Genomic DNA, 20,941 nt, shown 5'->3' with positions numbered 1-20,941 from the left:
GCTTTTCAGTTATAACTCGTTAAAAAGATTTCGATCATATTAGATGTCAGTTTGTTAATAATGTTCTGAAATTAGATTTAAATGATATCTACAGAGAAAAATAAACTTTATTCGTACATAGTTGTTCCAATTCACACGATATATCCCATTTACTTAACATCTACTAGGTGTATGCATAAGTTTTTTTCCGGTTTAACTAAGAGATGGCGCCAGCGAAAAGTACGCAGCGTATTAATTTGACACATACGCCATTTTGTTCGTCTGACATTTAACTACAAACACACACAAGTTGAGTCCGCCAAAAACTAGCGTCTTTGTTTTATCGTTCAGTGATCATGTCGAGTTTTGTGCCTGAAAAAGAACATTTGCGGCACGCATTGCTTTTTTTATTTAATCAAAAGAAAAAGGCTGTTGAAAGTCATCGTTTGCTGGTAGAAACATATGGTGAACACGCTTCATCGATTAGAACATGTGAGACATGGTTTCGACAATTTAAAAATGGTGATTTCAATATGAAAGACAGTGAGCGCTCTGGTAGACCACAAAAATGCGAAGACGAGCAATTGCAGGAGTTATTGGATGAACACCCAACTCAAACTCAACGGCAATTAGCAGAAGCATTACATGTATCACAAGAAACAATCAGCAGACATTTACGAGCAATGGGAAAGATCAATAAACTCGGTAAATGGGTCCCACACAATTTGAATGAACGTCAAATGGAAAATCGCAAAATCACTTGTGAAATGCTGCTTCAACACTACCAAAGGAAATCATTTTTGCATCGAATTGTGACGGGTGACGAATGTGGAACGGGTGGATTTATTTTGAAAACCCGAAGCGGAAAAAATCGTGGCTTTTACCTGGCGAAGCCGGTCCATCAACACCAAGGCCAAATCGCTTCGGCAAGAAGACCATACTCTGTGTCTGGTGGGACCAGAGCGGTATTGTGTATTATGAACTCTTGAAGCCCGGCGAAACCATTAATACACAACTCTATCGCCAACAAATGATTAATTTAAATCACGTATTAATCGAAAGACGACCGGAATAGGCCAGAAGACATGGCAAAGTGATTTTGTTACACGACAATGCGCCGTCTCACACAGCAAAACCAGTGAAAGACACCTTGAAATCGCTTGGATGGGACATCCTTCCACCCGCCATACTCCCCAGACCTGGCGCCATCTGACTATCACCTCTTCGCATCAATGGGGCACGCACTCGCAGAGCAGCACTTCAGCAATTTCGAGGAACTTGGAAAATGACTCGACGAATGGTTTGCCGCAAAAGACAAGCAATTTTTCTGGCATGGTATTCATAAATTACCTTTTTGTTTTTTTTTTTTGATAACGGAGGGGAAATGCCTGACGCATACCCCGAGCTTCGGGGGAGAGCCCGGGGTTATGTGGGGTTTGCACCCACTAAAACCCCTCCGAGTGTCCTTACCTGGCCTTGCATGAGGGACTCCCAGGAACGCGTGCAGCATACTTCTGGGAGTCCCTCAGGCCAGTCGGCTTATTGCCGACTTCTATTCCCGCCCGGGGATTTTTATGACGTCGTCTGAGAGACGACGTGACCCCGGGCGGTGCTTGGCACCTTCGACTTTATTCGGGCGCTGGGGGGACACCACCCCTTGCGCCCGCCGCCCCGGTTGGTGTTGGGGGGCGGGAGTTGGGGATCACGGCCCCCGCCGCGATCCCCAGCCCCCCAAGGGGCGCCAATCAGAAGTTTGGCGCCCCTCATGCTTCGGCGCCGCGAGAGGAAGTCTCGCGGCGCACCCCCCACGCGCGGCGGCGCAGGGCTCCCCGCCCGGTCGCGCATTCGACGCGGCCGGAGAATGATGAGCCACTGCACCCCGCGCACGCGGAGGGTCATCCTGTTTCCGGCGGCGAATCGACCCTAGGGTCGGCGATCCGCCGCCGCTTCACTGCGCCCCGCGTCCGAGACGCGGGGCCGTCACTGATGATGGTGGCGGCGGAGGTGGAGGGTTCACTGACACCGACATTCCCGCACACCACCCCACCGTCCTCCTCTTCACTATTTCCCTTTCCCTATTGGGAAAGAGGGCAGCCACCACATCCTCCAGGAACTGAGCGTCCAGGGTTTCCGTTATCGGGGGGGCCCACGGACGAAATTGCTTCGTCACAATTTTATAGGGCCTCCCCCACGGATCCCTGTCAAGGGAGGAGACGAGGTCGCGCCAAGCGTCGGTCTTCGCCCTCCTAATGGCCGCTCTAAGGGCGCTTCTAGCTTCACGGAGCGCCTCGGCGGCCACTTCCACCTCCTCGTCGGTGCCCCGTCGTCTGCGGCGGGTGAACCTCCGTCGGGCAGCTACGGCGGCCCGTCGTAGCTCAGCTATCTCCTGGGACCACCAGTAGACTGCCCTCCTCGCCACAGGATGGCAGAGGGGCATCGACGCGTCGCACGCGCGCGACATGGCGTCCCCGAGCCATTCGGCCTCCTCCTCCACCGAGCGGGCCTGGTTGGGTTCCGGCCACGTGGAGGAGAGGAAGCTCACCTCGAGGGCGCTGGGGTCCAACTTGCGCAGGGCCCATCGACGTTCCTTCTCATGTAGGCGGCGTCTTATCGACACCTCCGTGGGGGTGGACACCAGCTCCATGCGGATCAGACGATGATCCGACAATTCTCCTAAGGAGCTAGCGTCCACGTGCCAACCACGTATCCTGGTGGCAGCCGCGGGGGTCGCCCACGCCAGATCGACAATGGACTCCCCCCGGGCCCCCACGAAGGTACTGGCACGGCCTCTATTCAACAAGACTAGGCCGTGCCTCGCCGCCCACAGCAGGGTGCTGTCGCCCCTGGAGTCTGTGGATGGGGAACCCCACTCTAACGCATGGGCGTTGAAGTCCCCACCCACCAGTACTGGCCTGGGGGAGCGTCGTCTGATGTGCTCCCCCAGAGACTCCAGGGCGTCCTCATATTCCCTCCTCGTTAGTCGAGGAGGGAAGTAGCACCCCACTACATCGATGGGCCCCCACTCTACCAGAGCGAACCCCTCCGCCGCCGATATTGGAATCATCGGCGGGGTGTCGCGCGCGTGCCGGCTGACCACCGCCACCCGTCCCAGGGAGTCCCCCGCCCAGTTGGGGTGACTCTCCGGGATATGGTATGGGTCTGCGGCGATGGCCAGTCCACCCCCCCACTCGGCGAGGCACTGCATTAGCATGCTTTGCGCCCCGGCCGAGTGGTTGAGGTTAACCTGAGCGAGGACGAGGGACATTAATTGTTGTTACCTCGTTCCTCGCCCCCACCGACGTTGGATTTGTCGGCCACGTCTGCGACCGCCGTGGGGGGTGACTCCTCCACGACGGCCATCTCAATGTCGGCCACTGTTACGGCCGACGTTGTCTCTGCAGTGGTCGCTGCCGCCGCGGGGGGCTGTCCTGCAACGGCAGTGAGGGGGCTACTGGGCTTCTGCCCCCCCTTCTTGCCCTTCGCTTTAGCGGCGGCGCATCCGGCGCCGCCGATGCGGTGCCCCGAGGGACGGCCGAGCTCGCGGCACGCGGGGCAATCGACCTTAGCGCGGCACTCTCTCGCCGCGTGGCCGATGCCCCCACACCGGTAGCAGCACCCGGAGCGATCCACGGTGCTTGTGCATTTGGCCTGGACATGGCCAGCTTCCAAGCACCGGAAGCATTGGAGGCTCCGGGCCGGCAGCAGGGCCACCCTGCAGCTCGACCACCCCACCTTGACTCGTGAGGCGGCCACTAATTGTTTGGCCGCCTCTACGGGGCACCGCACCCAGCAGGTGCCCAGCCCGTTGGGGGCCCTGCTGACTTCTCCCACCTTAAATTCCGATGGGGGATCGCTTGCAGGCCCTCGCCAGATCCTGTGCCACCTCGGTGGGGGTGGCCGAATCATCGAGTCCGGTGACCCGGATCTCGGCCGTCTTCGATGGGCAGGACACCCTCCCTGTCAGGGCAGGACGTCGTCCCTGTTTGCGAAAACGGCCGTCTCGGCCAGCGCGTTCGCTTTGACTCGACTCTCCGGGTCCCGGACCTCCCAAATAAGGGCCCCTGTGATGGCCCTCCTGGGACGGAGATCCTCTATCCCCACGTCCTTGAGGGAGATCGAGGATCTTGCCTTCCCTACCACCTCTTGGTAGGAGGTAGGGTCGGCGCAGGTCACCACTATGGCCGCTGAACTTGGCGGCCTTAATTTCGGGAGGGGAGCCTTCTTGCCGGAGGCTGGAGGCATCGCGGCAGTGCTCCCCTTCATCGCCGTCCCGCCCTTTTTCCCACCGCTCCCCTTTTTATTGGGAGCGGGGGCCACGGGCGCCCCGGCGCTCTTCGCACTCTTGGGGAGGGGCCGGGGCGGCTCCGCTTCCGCCTTCTTCGCCTTGGCGGCCGCTCTCTTTGCCCCCCTCGAAACGACCTGCGCCCAGGTCGCCTCGTTCGCGTCCGTCTCCGTCCCCCCGTCCACAAATGTTTTGGGGACAGCCGGGGGCGGTAGATTCGCCTTAGCGGCGGGGGGAGGCGCGTTGGCTGCGCTCTCTCCCGTCTTAGGAGCGGCCTTGGCGGCCCTCTTCGCCGGTGTGGCAGCGGCCAGACCGCTCCGCGGCTTTGTTGACGGCGCCGTCATCGGGGCGACCCCCATCTCCCGCAGGAGACGGGGCAGGAGCCGCACGATGAGCCGCTCGATGCGGCCCTCCTCATCATCGACCCTGTCGGCATTCTCCCTCCTTTTATTTTTCGAAGGGGGTGTCTTGCCGACAGGGGCGGTCCTGTCCGCGACGGCCGCCAGGGGGTTCAGCTGCTTGCTAATCCCCTGCAGAGGAGGCCTGAAATATGGGGATCTCAGGTCCTCCTCCGTGACCGTCACGCGCGGCCTCTCCCCCTCCGCGGGAGCAGTCCTTCCTCTAGTCCTAATTGGACTGCGGTCGCCAGCCAGGCTATCGGGACCCGACCACTCCATGATCGAGTCCCATTCCATCCTCGGCACCCTATCCCTGCCGGACGTGCGGAGGGAGGTGGACCTCCCCCGGCCGTGTTCCAGTACCGCGACCCTGGAGCGGAGGAACACCAACTCTTCATTCAGCCGGCGTCTCTCCTTCGCCCAGGCGGGTCTGGAGCATTCCTCCCTCTGGTCTACGTTCGCGGCCAGGCTGCTATCACCCGCCCTCGTAAAGACTGACGTGAGGGCTGCGGACAGCTTGGTGTATGCTGTCCACATATCCCTCACTATGTCGCCCCTGATGTTCTTTGATCGCTCAATCGACTTGGCAATGGTCGCCAGTTCGCGTGTTGCGACCGCGGCGACTGCGCAAATCGGTTGTTCGTCGAACTCGAGGGCGAGTTCGACAGCCTTCTCTTTGGCCTTCCTGACCGATGTGGAGGACGGCTCAACTTCCGGATCTAAAATCGTCCGGTGGTCCTTTCTTAGCTGCCGGGCTTTAGCCTTTTCGGCCTTCTTTGCCATTGCCTCGGCAGTATATTTCCCGACATGTTCGAGATTTAGAGCTGGCCTCCCCCTGGACCTTTTTGTTGACTCCCCCTCGGAATCCGAGGAGGAGACAACACATTCGGCCAGCCGTTTTCGGCTCTCTCCTCCAAGGGAGCTCAGCGAGACCGTAGAACCGGCCCTCGACAGCGCTCCCTCGTAGGCGACCGCCTCGGCGCGCGCCTCGGCCTTGCTGCTCGCAGGGCCGGGACGTTGTTTGTGCGAACTGTCGCTCATAGTTGAGCGAGCGTCCGCCTCTACACTCTGAAGCGAGCGTTCTCCCTCCACATTATGTTGAGAATTTATATTGTCCATTAGATTGATGCCCACGGCCCGCAGCAGCTCCGCCAGCCAGGGTGTACCATCACCCCTCCCCCGAAGAATCAGGAGAGGGGGCCCCGAGTTCCCCCGGGGGGCTAGCATATGGCTCGGGTCCCCGGAATGTATCATCGGGGACACTGGCCTCCGGCCCCTTACTCCCCGTGAGCGGATGTGGTGCGAGCCCACTCACGAGTTTCAGGGGTCCCTCGTCTCCGATGTCGAGGGCACCGCTGCGGGTGGCGCCACCCGGGGCGGCCCCACGGACGGTTCAGGTCACGGAAGCGGCGCCCCTTCCGGACCCTAGCCGCCGTGGCGACCAGCGTTGTTTGCGCTGCCCGGTGTCCCGCTTCGGAAGGGACGCCGTCGCGGAGACACCGGGCACAATACTCGACGCCCCCCTCCCCCGGCCCCGACCTCGGAATACGTCCGAGCGGCCCGGAGGGGGCGGGAGTCGTGCGCCCTGTCTTGGAATACGTCTGAGCGGCCGCGCGACCCCCCACCAGGAGAGACGGGTGGTTCCGCGACAGACCGAAGTCCGCGCGGCCCCGTCCTCCCCTACGGACAGAGTCCGCACCTCTCGAGGCGGGAGAAGTCCCCGGTGCAATGAGCTGAGGCTCTCGGAGACCCCATCCCCCTCAGTGGCATGAGCCAGCCCGCAGCCAGGAGCACCCAGCATACGGGCCGTCTCGCCTGCGGGAGCACCCGCGTCGACCCTTTTGCACGCAAACCCCAAAGGAACCACCCCACCTCACAGGGAGGAGGGGAGGGCCCTACGGGGGTCTACGTGCAGTGGGAGTCAAAACCCCACATCACGCACGGGAAGGGAGCAATCCTCCCCCTGACGGTGCCGTGCCACCGGGCGATTGAAGTCAGGGCCGCCAACCCCTACCGGCACACTGGGGACCCGTCCCGAAGGACGAGACCCCCAGGAGTCCCTCCCACGAGGAGAGGAGACCCCCTTGGGGTGCCGGACCCGGTGTACAGACTCCCCCCGTGAGGAGGGAGTCCGCACAGGCTGCTCTTAGACCCCCACGTGTCGCAAGCGACCCGTGGGGGAGCCCTCTCACCACGACAAGGTGGCAGCCCGCGAGAGGGTTCATAAATTACCTGAAAGATGGGCGAAATGTGTAGAAGCCGATGGCCAATATTTTGAATAAAAAAAAATTAATTTCCCTTGAAAATTGTGTTTTTTTTTTACCAAAAAACCGGATAAAACTTATGCATACACCTGGTAATTTCTTTTTGAATAGACAAGAAAGATCTTCCTATTTTAAGTATCAAGCTGATCCTCGCCTTGATGAAGTGGACTGCAAGATTCACGAAACGTTGATATTCCAAGAATGGATCTGGACACGGAAAAAATTCGCAAAGTGCATAATCTTTATATAGAAAGCACCTGTGAAAGCCTCAAGAATATTATCTTCCTATTTCCTTTATGTACATGAAAAATGTAGAATTTATTATTAGAAGTATAACTAGTTATTGTTTAAACAGAAGAAGGAATTGTTAAAAAATTGTTTTAAAGATATCAAACCTATTTGCTATTATCAGAAAACAAATTGATGGAAATATTGAACCGGGTAGTAATAAAAAATTAAAAAATGATTATTCATTGTCTTTGCACCCAGATAGGCTCAATTCTACTAACACGACAGTTAATGAAATATATATTGAAGCCCAGGCCTTTCTTTCATCGATCCCTTCTCCATCATTCCTCTCACCAAGAAATAGGTAATTCGTGAATCTGTCATCCGTTTCTATACCTCAAAACATACAAAGTTTTCTACAGCTGGGAGAGAATTTTGCCTTGTTGTCTGGAAATAAATTGCAGCTAATATTTGATTTCATTAAGTGTATTGGAAACAATAAATATGAATTACCTATCGATAAACGGATCTTGGTTTTCAATCATCTCTCTTCCCTCATCTCAATTGAATAGTTTCACGTTATCTCCCATACAATATAATGAAATCGATAGAAAATTGTTAGATTTAGCTAAAGAAACTAAGATTTTTATTGAAGAAATGAATAATAGTGTTATTTTTACTTGGACTGATAAGGGCAATGTCATTGTGGTTTTGAATGATAAAATATATGTATCAAAAGTGACTGAGATGCTCTATGATACAGAGACGTATGAAATCATTAAGAGAAAGAGCCTACAAAAGGAATTTACAAGTTTGCGGGAAATGCTTATGAAATAGAGGGATGCGGATTATATATCCAATTTAAAATACAGAATGTTGCTTTGCAATGATAGGATACTTCCGAGAGCCTATGCCTTGCCAAAGCTACATAAACAGTATTTCCCTTTTCGTTTAATAGTTTCCTCATTGAATAATCCTCTTTACTAGTTAGGGGTTTTTCTACACAGCATAATTATAAAAAATATTCCTAAATCGGACAGTTATATGGAGAATAGTTCTCAAATTGAGAAGTTTCAATGGCTCTCATTTGAATAATGAAGATATCTTGATTTCATTGAATGCAGTTAGTCTTTTTACTAAGCCGATTGACTATTCAATCGATTGTATTAATGATTATTGTCAGTATATTTCTAAGAATTGTTGTTCATCGAAAAACGAATTTATTGAAGCTGTTGAATTTGTTTTAAACTCCACTTTTAATAATGTTATATATAAGCAAACCTGGCACTCCCATGGGTTCTCCGTTATCCCTCGTCGTTACTGATCTGGTCATGCGAATTTTGGAAAGTAGAGCCTCATCTTTGATTCAGTCATCGCTATAATTTTATTATAGATATGTAGATGATATAATTGTGGCGGTACTTACAATTTTGATTAATTCGGTTCTCGACATTTTTAATTCTCAACATCCGAGGATTCAATTTAACATGGAGGTCGGTGACGATAGGTTAAACTTTTTGGATGTTACTTTAAAGATTAATAATAATAAAATGGAATTTGATTGGTACCGTAAATTAACGTTTTTGGGAAGGTATTTGAATTTCATGTCTCATCACCCGATTTTTCAAACACGATTGCCGGTTTGGTAGATAGATAGTAATTTTACTTTCGAATCCTAAATTTTATTTTGATAATTTTTGTTTTGTAATTAAAATCTTGTTGGAGAATGATTATTCGTTAGAATTTATTTTTGTATTAATAAATGATTAAAAAATATTATTAATTTTAAGAGAAAGAAACGGGTTAATGATAATATCGAAAATGCGGGGCCTTCATGGTTTACTGTTTTTTACGTTTCGATGTTTTCCGAGAAATTTAATAGATTAAACAGCGAGGATATTAGAATATCATTTTACAGTGTTAATAAGTTGCGTGCGATTCATCAAGGTACATAAGAATCCCCTTCCGCGTGAAAAGAAATCTAATATGGTGGTACAAAATCTATTGCAAAGATTGCGATGCAAGCTACGTGGGACAAGCAAGGAGACAGCTGAAGATGAGAATAGCTGAGCATAGGAATCATATTCGGTGGAACACAACCACATATTCGATCATAACAGACCACCGATTGGAAGAGAGCCACGAATTCGATTGGGAAAATATTGTAATTTCGGATGAGAAACTTCAATACAGAAAAAGATTGATGTCAGGGATACTATACATCAGGAGACAGATATGTGGCCTGAACCTGCAGATTTGGAGAGGGTTCCCAAGGCCTACTTTCCAATTGTAGGACAATAAATATCGGAGCATTATTATTGCCAGCTAATCAGTGTATATTCTTTGTTACATTAAAATTAAATTAATAAAGATTTTAGTTTTGATTTTAATGTCTAGACTATAATTAATATAATAGAGTTTTTCCACTTCTTTTTTTCTTTTTTTTTGCAATTAATGTTTTAGGTGTATTAAAAGTTATTCATTAATATCAACATAATTAACACTGATTCGTTGAATGATCAAAGACTGGTTTTTGACTAAACCGATAGAAATTAAGTGTGAGAAATTATGTGTTGCGATATGATGAATTTTTATTTTAGTGAACTACTTTCTATTATTTTACAATAAATCGTTTTTGGTTTCAACAAATTTATTTTTTAATAATTTTATTAGATGTACAACTTTGCTTCCGCCGTTTTCCTATAGATGGCCTTAGGTAAGTAGTGGTCGAAATAAATAGATCATAGACATCATACAATAAACTTGGGCATCTGTCAACATAACCCCATAGAAACATTAGCCGATTTGTGTCAAGTTATTCTCGATTGAAAGTCAGTTTACGACTCAAACTCTCATCATTTGCGGAAGGTTTTAATTTTCTGCTTCAATATGAAGAAATCTGCGGCTGAGGCTCATCGAATGCTCTCAAATATTTATGGTGAGGACGCTATTAGTGAAAGAGAGTGTCGTGAGTGGTTTCAACGCTTCAAGAACGATGATTTTGATGTCGAAGATCGGCATAGCGGTGGAAGAGAGAAGGTTTTCGAAGATGCAGAATTGGAGACTTACTTGATCAAGACTCGTGTCAAAATCAAGAAGAATTGGCACGATCATTGGGAGTGACTCATTTCAAAACGCTTCAAAGTCATGGGAATGATTCAGAAGCAAGGAGATTGGGTGCCGTAGTCCGAGTTGAAACTGGGAGATGTTGAACGGCGTTTGTTTGCTTGTGAACAGCTGCTTGAAAGGCAAAGACGGAACGGATTTCTGCATCGCATTGTGACTGGGGACGAAAAATGGGTTTATTACGATAACCCCAAGCGCAGAAAATCATGGGGAATTCCCGGCTAAACCGAATATTCACGGCTCCAAGATTCTGTATTTGGTGGGCCAGCTCGGCGCAGTGTATTATGAGCTGTTAAAACCGACTGGAACAATCACAGGCGATCAGTATCGAACGCAATTGATGCGTTTGAGCCGAGCATTGAAAGACAAACGGCCGCAATACATAACGAGAGACACGATAAAATGATTTTGCAGCATGACAATGCTCGACCTCATGTTGCGAAAGTGATCAAGACATACTTGGAAACATTGAAATGGGAAGTCCTACCCCACCCGCCGTATTCTCCAGACGTTGCTCCCTCTATCACTTCTTTCCATCAATGGCACACGGCCTGGTTGACCAGCACTTCCTTAAGAAGAAGTAAAAAATTGGATCGATTCGTGGATCGCCTCAAAAGATGACCAGGTTTTTCGACGCAGGATTCGTACGCTGCCCGAAAGATGGGAGAAAGTAGTGGTCAGCGATGGATAATATTTTGAATCATAAAAGTATAACCAGTTTTTTACAATAAAGCCTCGAATTTCGGAAGAAAAACGGCGGAAGCAAAGTTGCACCTAATAATACATTTTAGATTGTTATTAAAGTTCGTTTTTATATTATAGTTTCCGTTAATAGGTAAAGGTGGCTCACTGAAATAAATCAGTTTGTAAAAAAAATTTTTTGTAATTACAACATCATATTGTCTTTGAGGATAACTGAAAAGTGAGCCGAAACGTGTAAGCGGATTAATTATTAATAAAATTGTTTTGTTAACCGTATTCATTTGCACAAATATTGCCGTGCTTGACTTCTATTGCCTTGTTATATCCAATTATATATTTTGTATCATTAAGGAGTCTTTAGAAATTAATTTATATTGATATAACGAATTTTTATGATATAATAATATTTTGAAGAAAAATTAAATAATTACTACTTTAATTCAAAGAAAAAATGTCTTTGAATGAATTGTGATATTAGGTGTTGGAATTAATTCGTAGCGTTTTACAAGTGATGGGAAGTACTTTCATTAATGTATTTTTAATGCTCATGTGAAATAAATAACATTCTTTCATTAAAAAACGCTACGAATTAATTCCAACACCTAATATAATAATATTTTTTAAGAAGAATTAAAGCCATTTGGATTGGAATAGGAAGATCCTCCAATAGAAATGCAAAAACATATACTTATGCTTCATTGCAAAAATTAAAGTACTACTTGGATCATGTCCTTTATTTAATTTGTATGAGATTTAACTTGGCATCAATTGTTGATATCAAGTCTTATTTACCTTTTTACGAATGATACATATTATTAAAATTAAGTAAATAATATTGGATTTTCTTTAATTTGATGGAATTTAACTTGGTGTCAGTTGTTGATATTAAATCTTTTATAAGATAATACATATTGCTAAAATTAAGTAACTTTCATTAGATGAATTTAAAATTGGAGTAAATATGATACTAAATATGATCCACTTATTTCATGTTCAACATGTTACAAGCAAATTTTTCGGAGTACAGAAATTCTCCTCTTTCCCCTATAATTGCTGATATTGTGATGCTGGATGTGGAGACATTGGCGAATTATTCGTCGGCAAATTATTCTCAATCGGCAAATTATTATTCAACATACTATTCTTCTATAGATATGTAGATGATATTTTATTGTCAATTCCTTATTATTGTTATAATAAAACGATTAAGGTATTAAATTTTATACACAAACGACTAAAATTTACGATGGCAATGGAGAATAGCAATCACATAAATAAATTTTTTAATGTTACAATAAGTTCAGAGAAGACAACAATATCATATTTGTTTTATATAAAAAGGTCACTTTATCCGATCTACCTACAATTCCCACCATCCAATTTTTTATAAAAAGGAATTATCACGGGGATGTTAAATAAAATAAAATCTATACATTATTCCCGTTTTCATTTAAAAAACCTTTACAAAATATCTTATTATAAAACAATTATTCTATAAATTTTATCTTTAAAATTATTAATGAAAGACTAAAATACCATTTTAACAATAAATTAATAAACAAACGGACAAACACAGAGAAACTTATAAAAAAATTTTTCACCATCCCATACGTTAAAGAAGCAACCAACAAATTTTCAACCATTGCTAAAAAAATCAAGTTGCAAATTGCATTCACAATAACTTGCAAAATAAATTGATTTATCAAAACGGGCAAAAATGTAGTTAAAAAGAATAAATGAAGTAGTGTACAGAGTTGAGTGCCAAGATTGTGAAGTCATATGTGACAAATTAAAGGACAATTATGTACAGAATAAAAGAACATCTAAACGACGATTCACAAAAAATGTAATTCCACCTTTGTAATTTCTGAACACAGAATTTTCCAAAATTATTTGATTGGGAAAATATATAAGAATTTTAGACAATGAGTCCTCTTATGAGAGCTATATCCAAAATGATATACATTAAAAAACAAGAGTCTAAACAAATAGAAAACAATTGCCAAACGCTTATTTCCCCATCCTGGATATATTGTCCCCTACATAATTACGTACCCATTACCACATCAAACAAATAGAATCACACATATAATATCATTCGTCAATGTTCTGTCGAAAAAAAAAGTTACATCATTATTTTTAAGATCAATGAAATTTCTGTTAACATTGGAATCACAGGTATTCAAGTTATAATTAAAAATTTAATTTAGTAAAACTTTAACACTTACACATATATAAATTGTATTATAGAATTGGAAATTGTGATTTCTCTGTCTACCTATGTCTATAAATTGTATACATCAAATTTGATGTATACACATCATAATATGAGAAAATATAAGAATTTTAGACACTAATAAATCAGAGACAACACATTACGGAGATCACATACGCCGACAATATAATGGACAGAAAATCTCTTTGTGTAAGATTATATCATTGACATATTAATTTAGTTATCGATTATTTTATTCACTGAAAAGAACTACATTTATGGAAATGTTTGAATCCATTTCATGATTGTATTATATCAAATATCAGAAAATATAAAGTAGCTAGGCTATAATAACTTTGATTTTTTATTCTATTGAATTTTATTCAACATAGCCAATATTACATTGTAATAATAAAATTAAGTAAATAATATTGGGTTTTATTTTGATTTGATAAAATTTAACTTGGCGTCAGTTATTGAACAAAAAGTAAAAAATGCGCTAAAAATATACGTATTTCTCGAATAAAACCTAAGTGTCTAACCCAATTAATAATAATTTTAATTCTTTTCCAAGGATATTTTTATTGTAGATCTTCTTCCTAAAACCTAAATAAAATAGCAGCTTTAATTCCCTGTCAAAAATTATTACTTCTCAAAGAAGACTAATGTATATAGACAAATTAAAACTCAGATGCTACAGTATAACTAATTAAGTTAAATTCTATCAAATTAAAAAATAAAACCCAAGTGGTACTATTTTTGTTATTTACTTAATTCTAATGTGCATCATTCGTAAAAGATTTAATATCAACAACTGGCGCCAAATTAAATCTGCCTTATGTTGAACATTGGGTCGACATCATAACTAGCAAACTGACTGTCCTTAATCAAACACAGCGCGATGTCGGCCTAGGCTACGTTAATCGACTTTTATTTGATAACTCTTGGCCATTGTCGCACAAGCGTTGGCAATATGTTGGCAACTGATTGTTACGCCAATCACGGCGCGATGTCGGCACATCTGAAGACAACTGTAGACCATTGTCGGCCAGTGTTAAGTCAACGTTAGCAATATGTTGGCAACTAATTGTTACATCAATCATAGCGCAACATTGGGCAAGCTATTTTAATCGACACTTACATAATGACGCTCGATCCAATATTGGCAACATATTGGTAATTTTTACACCAATTTTTATACCAATCATGACGCGACAGTGGGCCAACAATCAATTGCCAACATGTTGCCAACGTTGTCCCAATGCTGGCCTGACGATGACCTAACGTTGTCTTTAGATAAAAATCGGCTAACATAGCTTGATCCAACGTCACGCTATAATTAACATGACAACCTACAGTTGCCGACATACTGCCAATGTTGGCCCAACATTGACCTGACGGTGACTTGAAATTGTCTTCATATAAGTAGACTAACATAGGCTAGGCCAACATCGCGATGTGCTAGATGTGACAATCGGTTTTTGATACATTACGTTGATCTGATATTGTAATAATAATCGTTATCGCGTAAGAGTCGACTAACATAACTTAAGCCGACATTGTGCTGTCTTTGATTAATTATAGTCAATTTGCCGTGATATCGTCAATATCGGCCTAAAGTTTAACAAAAGTCGGGCAAAAGTCGGCAAACTTTACCTAGGCATATCTATAGTCACTCAAACTGCGCGCTGGATTGGTTTTCCGGATTTAATTAAACTCAATGAAATTACTATAATAATATTACAAATTAAATTAAATTGACAAGCAAATTTTAATAATTTGATGCTCAGTCCGGTGTTATATTAGAAAGAGGTTAATGTGTTGAAAAACTGTAATAAATGTAAATCTAAATAAAATTTTTTAATTTAATTTAGGTGGAATTATAAGCGTTTTAATGATTGTATTGAAAGTCCGATAGTTATCGGTGCGCAATCATATCTGAAATAAATTGATTTATTAAAAATTATGTATTGTTGAGGTAATATATATTGCGTTATTCGAAATACACATAACTTCCACCGTAGTGGCATTTCCTATCATATTTTATGTATTCATATATATTGCCATTTCTTATATCTTAATGGTTATTTAATTTGGTATAGAAATTAACTTGACGCCAGTTGTTAATATCTTTTATACAAATAATACATATCATTAGAGTTAAGTAAATAACAAAGATAGTACCATTTGTGTTTAACTTTTTAATTTGATAGAATTTAACTTGGTATGTTAAAGAGTGTTAAAACTGTAGTTTTTGGATTTTAATTTTTCATTTGGTATATTAGTTTTTTTTGAAGAGTAATAATTTTCGACAGGGAATTAAAGCTGCCATTACATAGACTGGAATAAAAAGACCTGCAATAAGAATATTCTTGAAGAAAAATTACTATGGTCGTTACCACAACGACCATCGCGCTCTTGCTCGGCTATATATATATATGGATCTAATCGCGCGCAGCATCGCGCGTAGCATATTACAAACAAACCAAGCAACTTGTCACTAGGGAAGTACGATGCGAAAAACGCTGCGCATCACTAAATCCAGTAGTGGCAAGAATGTTGTAGAAACGGTCGTTGTAGTAACGTAAGATTAGATTTGATTGTCGTTAAGCAAGGCATAATGTGCGAGTCGAAGTGTGTGACATATATCTTTGTAATTCTTTTATTTATTAAATTGTATTAAGCTATCGGAAAAATTTCATATGATAATTTATATTCTACATTAACTAACTGATGCTTTCTCATAACATTCACCAAATATTATTGCCACACCATGTACATACCAGATTCTTCTGTCTCTAATTTCTATATGTTATTGTACATGTTTGGTATAATAGCCTTTAGATTATTATATGACCTCCAGATAATTATAATATGCTAAATTGATCAAAGCAATAATTATACAACATATATTAAAATTTTTTTCTCTTACAAGAGAAGTTTCACAACTGTCCGGAACAGATTTGATTCTCCATGAAATACCAGCTTGATCAAAAAGTTTCCGGAAGAGACCATCAGGTGATGCTCTGAGTCAGCTGATTTGAGTTCTTTTTTTTTGGCTAGGTTGCCACATCTATCATTGACATTTCCATCAAATTTTATCGCCATAGCTTGACATTTGTAAAAATTACGCCGTCTTGAATATATCTACCTCTGCGCGTGTTTTCGATTTTTTACAGTTTTAAAAATGGAGTTGAATTTGCAACAACGAGTTTGTATTAAATTTTGCGTTAAAAATGGATTCAATGGTGCGAAAACCTTGGAAATGTTGGGAAACTGTTTCGGCAGTGATGTTCTAAAGAAAACAACCGTTTACGAGTGGCATGAACGCTTCAGAAGTGGTCGTGAATCCGTCGAGGATAACGAACGCAGTGGCAGGCCGTCGACATCGAAAACCGACGAAAACATCAATAAAGTAAGAGAAATGTTGGCCAATAACCGCAAATTAACTATCAGAAAGCTGGCAGAGGACTTAAACATTGCTTATGGATCCGTTCAGGACATTGTAGTTAATGATTTGGGTTTGCGTCGTGTTGCTGCAAAGTTGGTCCCGAAGGAACTGAATTTCATGCAAAAAAGGGACCGCGTTGACATCGCCAAAGACATGATTTCCAAGACTGAATCCGACCCAACATTCATCAAACGCATCATTACTGGAGACGAGACGTGGGTTTATGAGTACGACACGCAATCCAGACATCAGGCGAGTGAATGGAGAGCTCCAAATGAGCCAAGACCAAAAAAACCACGTCGTTTTCAGTCGAAAAAGAAAGCGATGCTCACGGTTTTCATGGATTACAACGGTATTGTACATCACGAATTTTTGTCAGAAGGTCAGACAGTTAATAAGGAGTATTATTTGGGCGTTATGAGACGTTTGCGTGAAGCAATTCGCCAAAAAAGAAAGGATTTGTGGGTAAACAACTCGTGGATTTTGCACCATGATAACACACCGTCGCACAGTGCCATCATTATCCGTGAATTTTTGATCAAGAACAAAACGAATACCATCCAACAGCCATCGAATTCACCCGATATGACTCCCTGCGATTTTTTTTCTGTTCGATCGAGCCAAAAAAAACTGCGGGGAACGCGTTTTAACAGCCGAAAGGAGGTAATGGAAAAATCGAAGACGGCTCTGATGGCTATATCAATAATAGAGTTCCAGAAATGTTTCGAGAGCTGGATCAAGCGCTGGCATAAGTGCGTTGCAGTCGCTGGAGAGTACTTTGAAGGGGACAATATCACTTTTGATGAATAAACTTGTATTTTGAATTTTCTGAATGAATTCCGGAAACTTTTTGATCAAGCTAGTATGTTGTTAAACACGAAAATCTAAGAGGCACATATTTTTTTTTATACGTGCTTTAATTCATGAAACAAACGGTATTTTTTTTTAGGCGAATATCGTCGGAAGTATAAAAAGTATAGAAACAAATTTTTTTACTTTATTCGCCTCGAAGGAAAAATATCATTCTTTTTTTCAAAGGGATGTTTCGTTAAACATGAGTTAGAGCACGTATAAAAAAATACGTATCTCTTAGATTTTCGTGTTTAACAACATATTTCATGGAGAAATCGATTCCGGACAGTTGTGAAATTTCCTTTGTTAGATTTATTTGTTTGAGTGTATTAATGGATCATTATTTAAAAAATAACTTGTGATTTTTGGTAATCATTTTGAAATCATTTTGATGACATAACTTGTGTTTTGCTTGGATAGAGTAACACATTTTTTTTATCTTCATACTACTTTTTCTTATTAAAATCATATATCTGAATCTCATCAAATTATCTGTGTCTTTGCATTATTCGGTATTTTTTACAGATAAATGGAAGCACTGCATTTTCGTGTTCAATCACAAGGGTGAACTTGTTTATCGCATGTGCAATAAAGGTTATGGAAAGTCAGAGTTGTGTTCGCCGGAAGGTATCACATTTCATCCGGAACGCAGTGTACTTTACATCGCTGATACTGGAAACAATCGTATCCAGATTCTTGAGAAGGATGGCACGTATTTGGATAGCATCGGACCCAAAAATAAAAACACAGGAGATACTGTCAAATTCCGCAAAACTGGTCCAAGCAAATTGAATCAACCGACTGATGTAGCTGTCACAATAATGCATGTCATCGTTGCCGATTCCGGTAATCACAAAATAAAGGTGCAATTATCATTAAAGTTGCCTTAACATAGTTTGAACATTTAGTGCTATAGCATACAAAGAAACTTAAGCAAAAGATATAAGCAGTAAGAAATTCAACATATTGAATTTGCTACTGATTTTATTATGGCCTTACGGTCTCAACTGTAATTAACCAATTCGCTTCTAGTTACGTTTTAAGATTTTTTTTGTGCCATAGCTCTCATCCTTTTTTGTTGTCGGATTAAACTTGTCCCGAAAACTTAAATTAAACGTACATGTAACAATAAAACTGCAATAAATATATGAAAAAATATTAAATATTATAAGTGTGCATGTGTACGTGTATGTACAGTTGATCATAGAAAGGCAACACTAATTATTTTAATGGATTTCGGAACTCACAAATATTACAAGAAAGGTCTGCGTCTAATAAGCTATATATGCATCATTCTAGGGTGCATTCGAGGAGCGCATTATTAGCACCATTTATATAATATTATGTTTGTCTCACGTTTAATAGATGATGAAAATAGAATGACACAAATAGCGTCTCTCTGAATGCAGCTCTAATATACATATCTATTTCGACAGTACACTTCTGGTACACAGTCCTTTTGACAAATGTTCTAACCCTCAGGTGTACTGAGTGTGCTGGAGAAGTAAGTATTTGAATAGATTTGTGTTACATTAAAAAAAAACATTTTTTAAAATTCTTTTTGCGGTTCTTCTCAGAATGGTTCAAATCTACTAAAAATAATTTCTGTCAAATTTTAACTTGAGCGGACAACATGAATGCGTGCCGGCTTGTTAAACGTTCGAGTTCCCTTATATTATACTATTAATATTCACTTTTAATTTGTTGCACATTTTTCTATTAAACATATTTTGCTAAATTAAAATATCTAAGGATTTTTGAGATCGCTGATTTTAAAATAAAATTTAAAGAATTACAAATAACGGATTTAATATGGCACTTAAATTTAAAAAATTAGCTATGATTTATTTACGTGCAAAATTTTATACGTAAGAATATTAAAAGATTATAAAGAATATTAAGAATATCAAGAATATAAAGAATTAAGAAATTTTATTTCATATCAAAATTCAAGCTATCCAGGTAGTAGGGATGTGCGAGTAGAAATACGGGTAATAATTGGGTAATAATCGGGTCAGATCAGGCGGGTCCCGAATGTTTAGGTACCTGAATGTCGGGATAAAATACTTGATTCAAGACCCGAAACTCTATTTGGGAATTCGGGATTCGATATACTATTTGGGACAAAATTTTTCTGACTGATCTTAAATTTTTAAGTTTAGAAGCGTGTCATATAATTAAATACAAATATAAAATCGTGTAGTTAAATGTAGTTAAATGAAAAAAGCAATGTGTGAATAATTGCTTTATTTTAAATTAAAGTACAACATTCCATTATAAAAATAATAAGGCTCAATAAATTTAAATAAATGAAAGAATAAAAGGCTACGAGCCTAAAAATCAAACAACAAAATAACAATCTATATTAAACGGTTAAAAAATAAAATAAACAATGTCATAAAATTAAAAAAAACGTGAAATATAATTTAATAATCAGTAAGTGAACAAGAACAAACGTTTCGATCCCTGTTGGATCATTTTCAAGTGAAGACAAGATAAAAATGAATATAACGTAGATAAAATATATATAAATTAAATAAAATTCGCATATGGACGCAATATCAACTATAAAACTCACTTCAAATTGAGAGAAAACCAAATAAACGATTGTAATTGACATCAATGTGTTCCTCCGAACTGTGCGTGTGCAAAAAGACGAACATGTTTCTGTTAGCAAGTACAAATTGTAATAATAAATTAACAAACGGAATAAATAAAAATAATAAGAGAAGTACAATCGAGTCGCAAATAATGAATAAGAAAAGGTACAAACAAGATCGCAATTAATAAAATTAAATTTATAGAAAGAGGCGAAAGTTACAATATTTTTGATATTATGAGAACATGTACAAAAAAATTACTAATGTTGATAGAGAAAGAGTAAAAAACCGTTATTCGTTGTATATGTATAATGAGTTAAGTACAATAAAATAAGAATAAATACCTTAGTATGTGTGTCAAAATGGTATATTATCAATTAGACAATGCGATGGGAAAAAATTGATCATCTCTCTAGGAAGCTAAGAGATAAAGTGAAATATGATATATAAAGACAGGAAGGTTGAAATAGAAAACTAAAAAAGAAGGGGAATACAAGAAGGAGAAAATAAAGTAGAGGGGAGAGAAAGTAGAGAGAGAAAAAGATAGATAAAGAAAGGAAAGCAATTAAAAAAGAGAAAGAGATTGAATGATCTGTGAATAGGTTTCAGGTAAAGATTCGGTGTCATTTTCGTTTATTTGGTTTTCTCTCAATTTGGAGCGAATTTTATAGTTGATATTGCGTCCGTATGCGAATTTTATTTAATTTATATATATTTTATCTACGTTATATCCATTTTTATCTTGTCTTCACATTGAAAATGATCCAACAGGGATCGAAACGTTTATTCTTGTTCACTTACTGATTATTAAATTATATTTCACGTTTTTTTTAATTTCATGATA

The 20,941-nt window shown here is 41.4% G+C and overlaps 2 protein-coding genes across 3 annotated transcripts in view; both read left to right on the top strand.

The window, feature by feature from the left end:
• Positions 1–20,941, top strand: part of LOC105155055 (uncharacterized) — a 556,628-nt gene that overhangs the window by 459,983 nt on the left and 75,704 nt on the right. The window contains exon 9 of one of the 2 annotated variants that reach the window (XR_015545556.1): positions 18,023–18,343. Coding sequence is in view for 1 of the 2 variants with exons in the window: in XM_087407517.1 (XP_087263643.1) it covers positions 18,023–18,360 (338 nt within the window). In the remaining variant the exon portion in view is untranslated. Of the gene's footprint in view, positions 1–18,022; positions 18,361–20,941 lie in introns of both variants that reach the window. The other variant, XM_087407517.1, reaches the window with a different exon arrangement.
• Positions 16,460–17,503, top strand: LOC147908971 (histone-lysine N-methyltransferase SETMAR-like). Its single transcript, XM_087407792.1, has one exon. The coding sequence runs from the start codon at positions 16,460–16,462 to the stop codon at positions 17,453–17,455; it is 996 nt and encodes a 331-aa protein (XP_087263918.1). The 3' UTR covers positions 17,456–17,503.

This window comes from Acromyrmex echinatior, chromosome 7 (assembly GCF_024713525.1).
Source record: "Acromyrmex echinatior isolate Ae372 chromosome 7, ASM2471352v2, whole genome shotgun sequence".
In the NCBI taxonomy this organism is placed as follows: domain Eukaryota; kingdom Metazoa; phylum Arthropoda; class Insecta; order Hymenoptera; family Formicidae; genus Acromyrmex; species Acromyrmex echinatior.
The sequence above is the reverse complement of the archived record's forward strand: the minus strand, read 5'-3'. Positions and strand labels throughout refer to the sequence as shown.

Bases quoted from the DNA above. Each gene is read 5' to 3' on its own strand.
- LOC147908971 (XM_087407792.1), top strand. From the start codon at position 16,460: ATGTTGGGAAACTGTTTCGGCAGTGATGTTCTAAAGAAAACAACCGTT.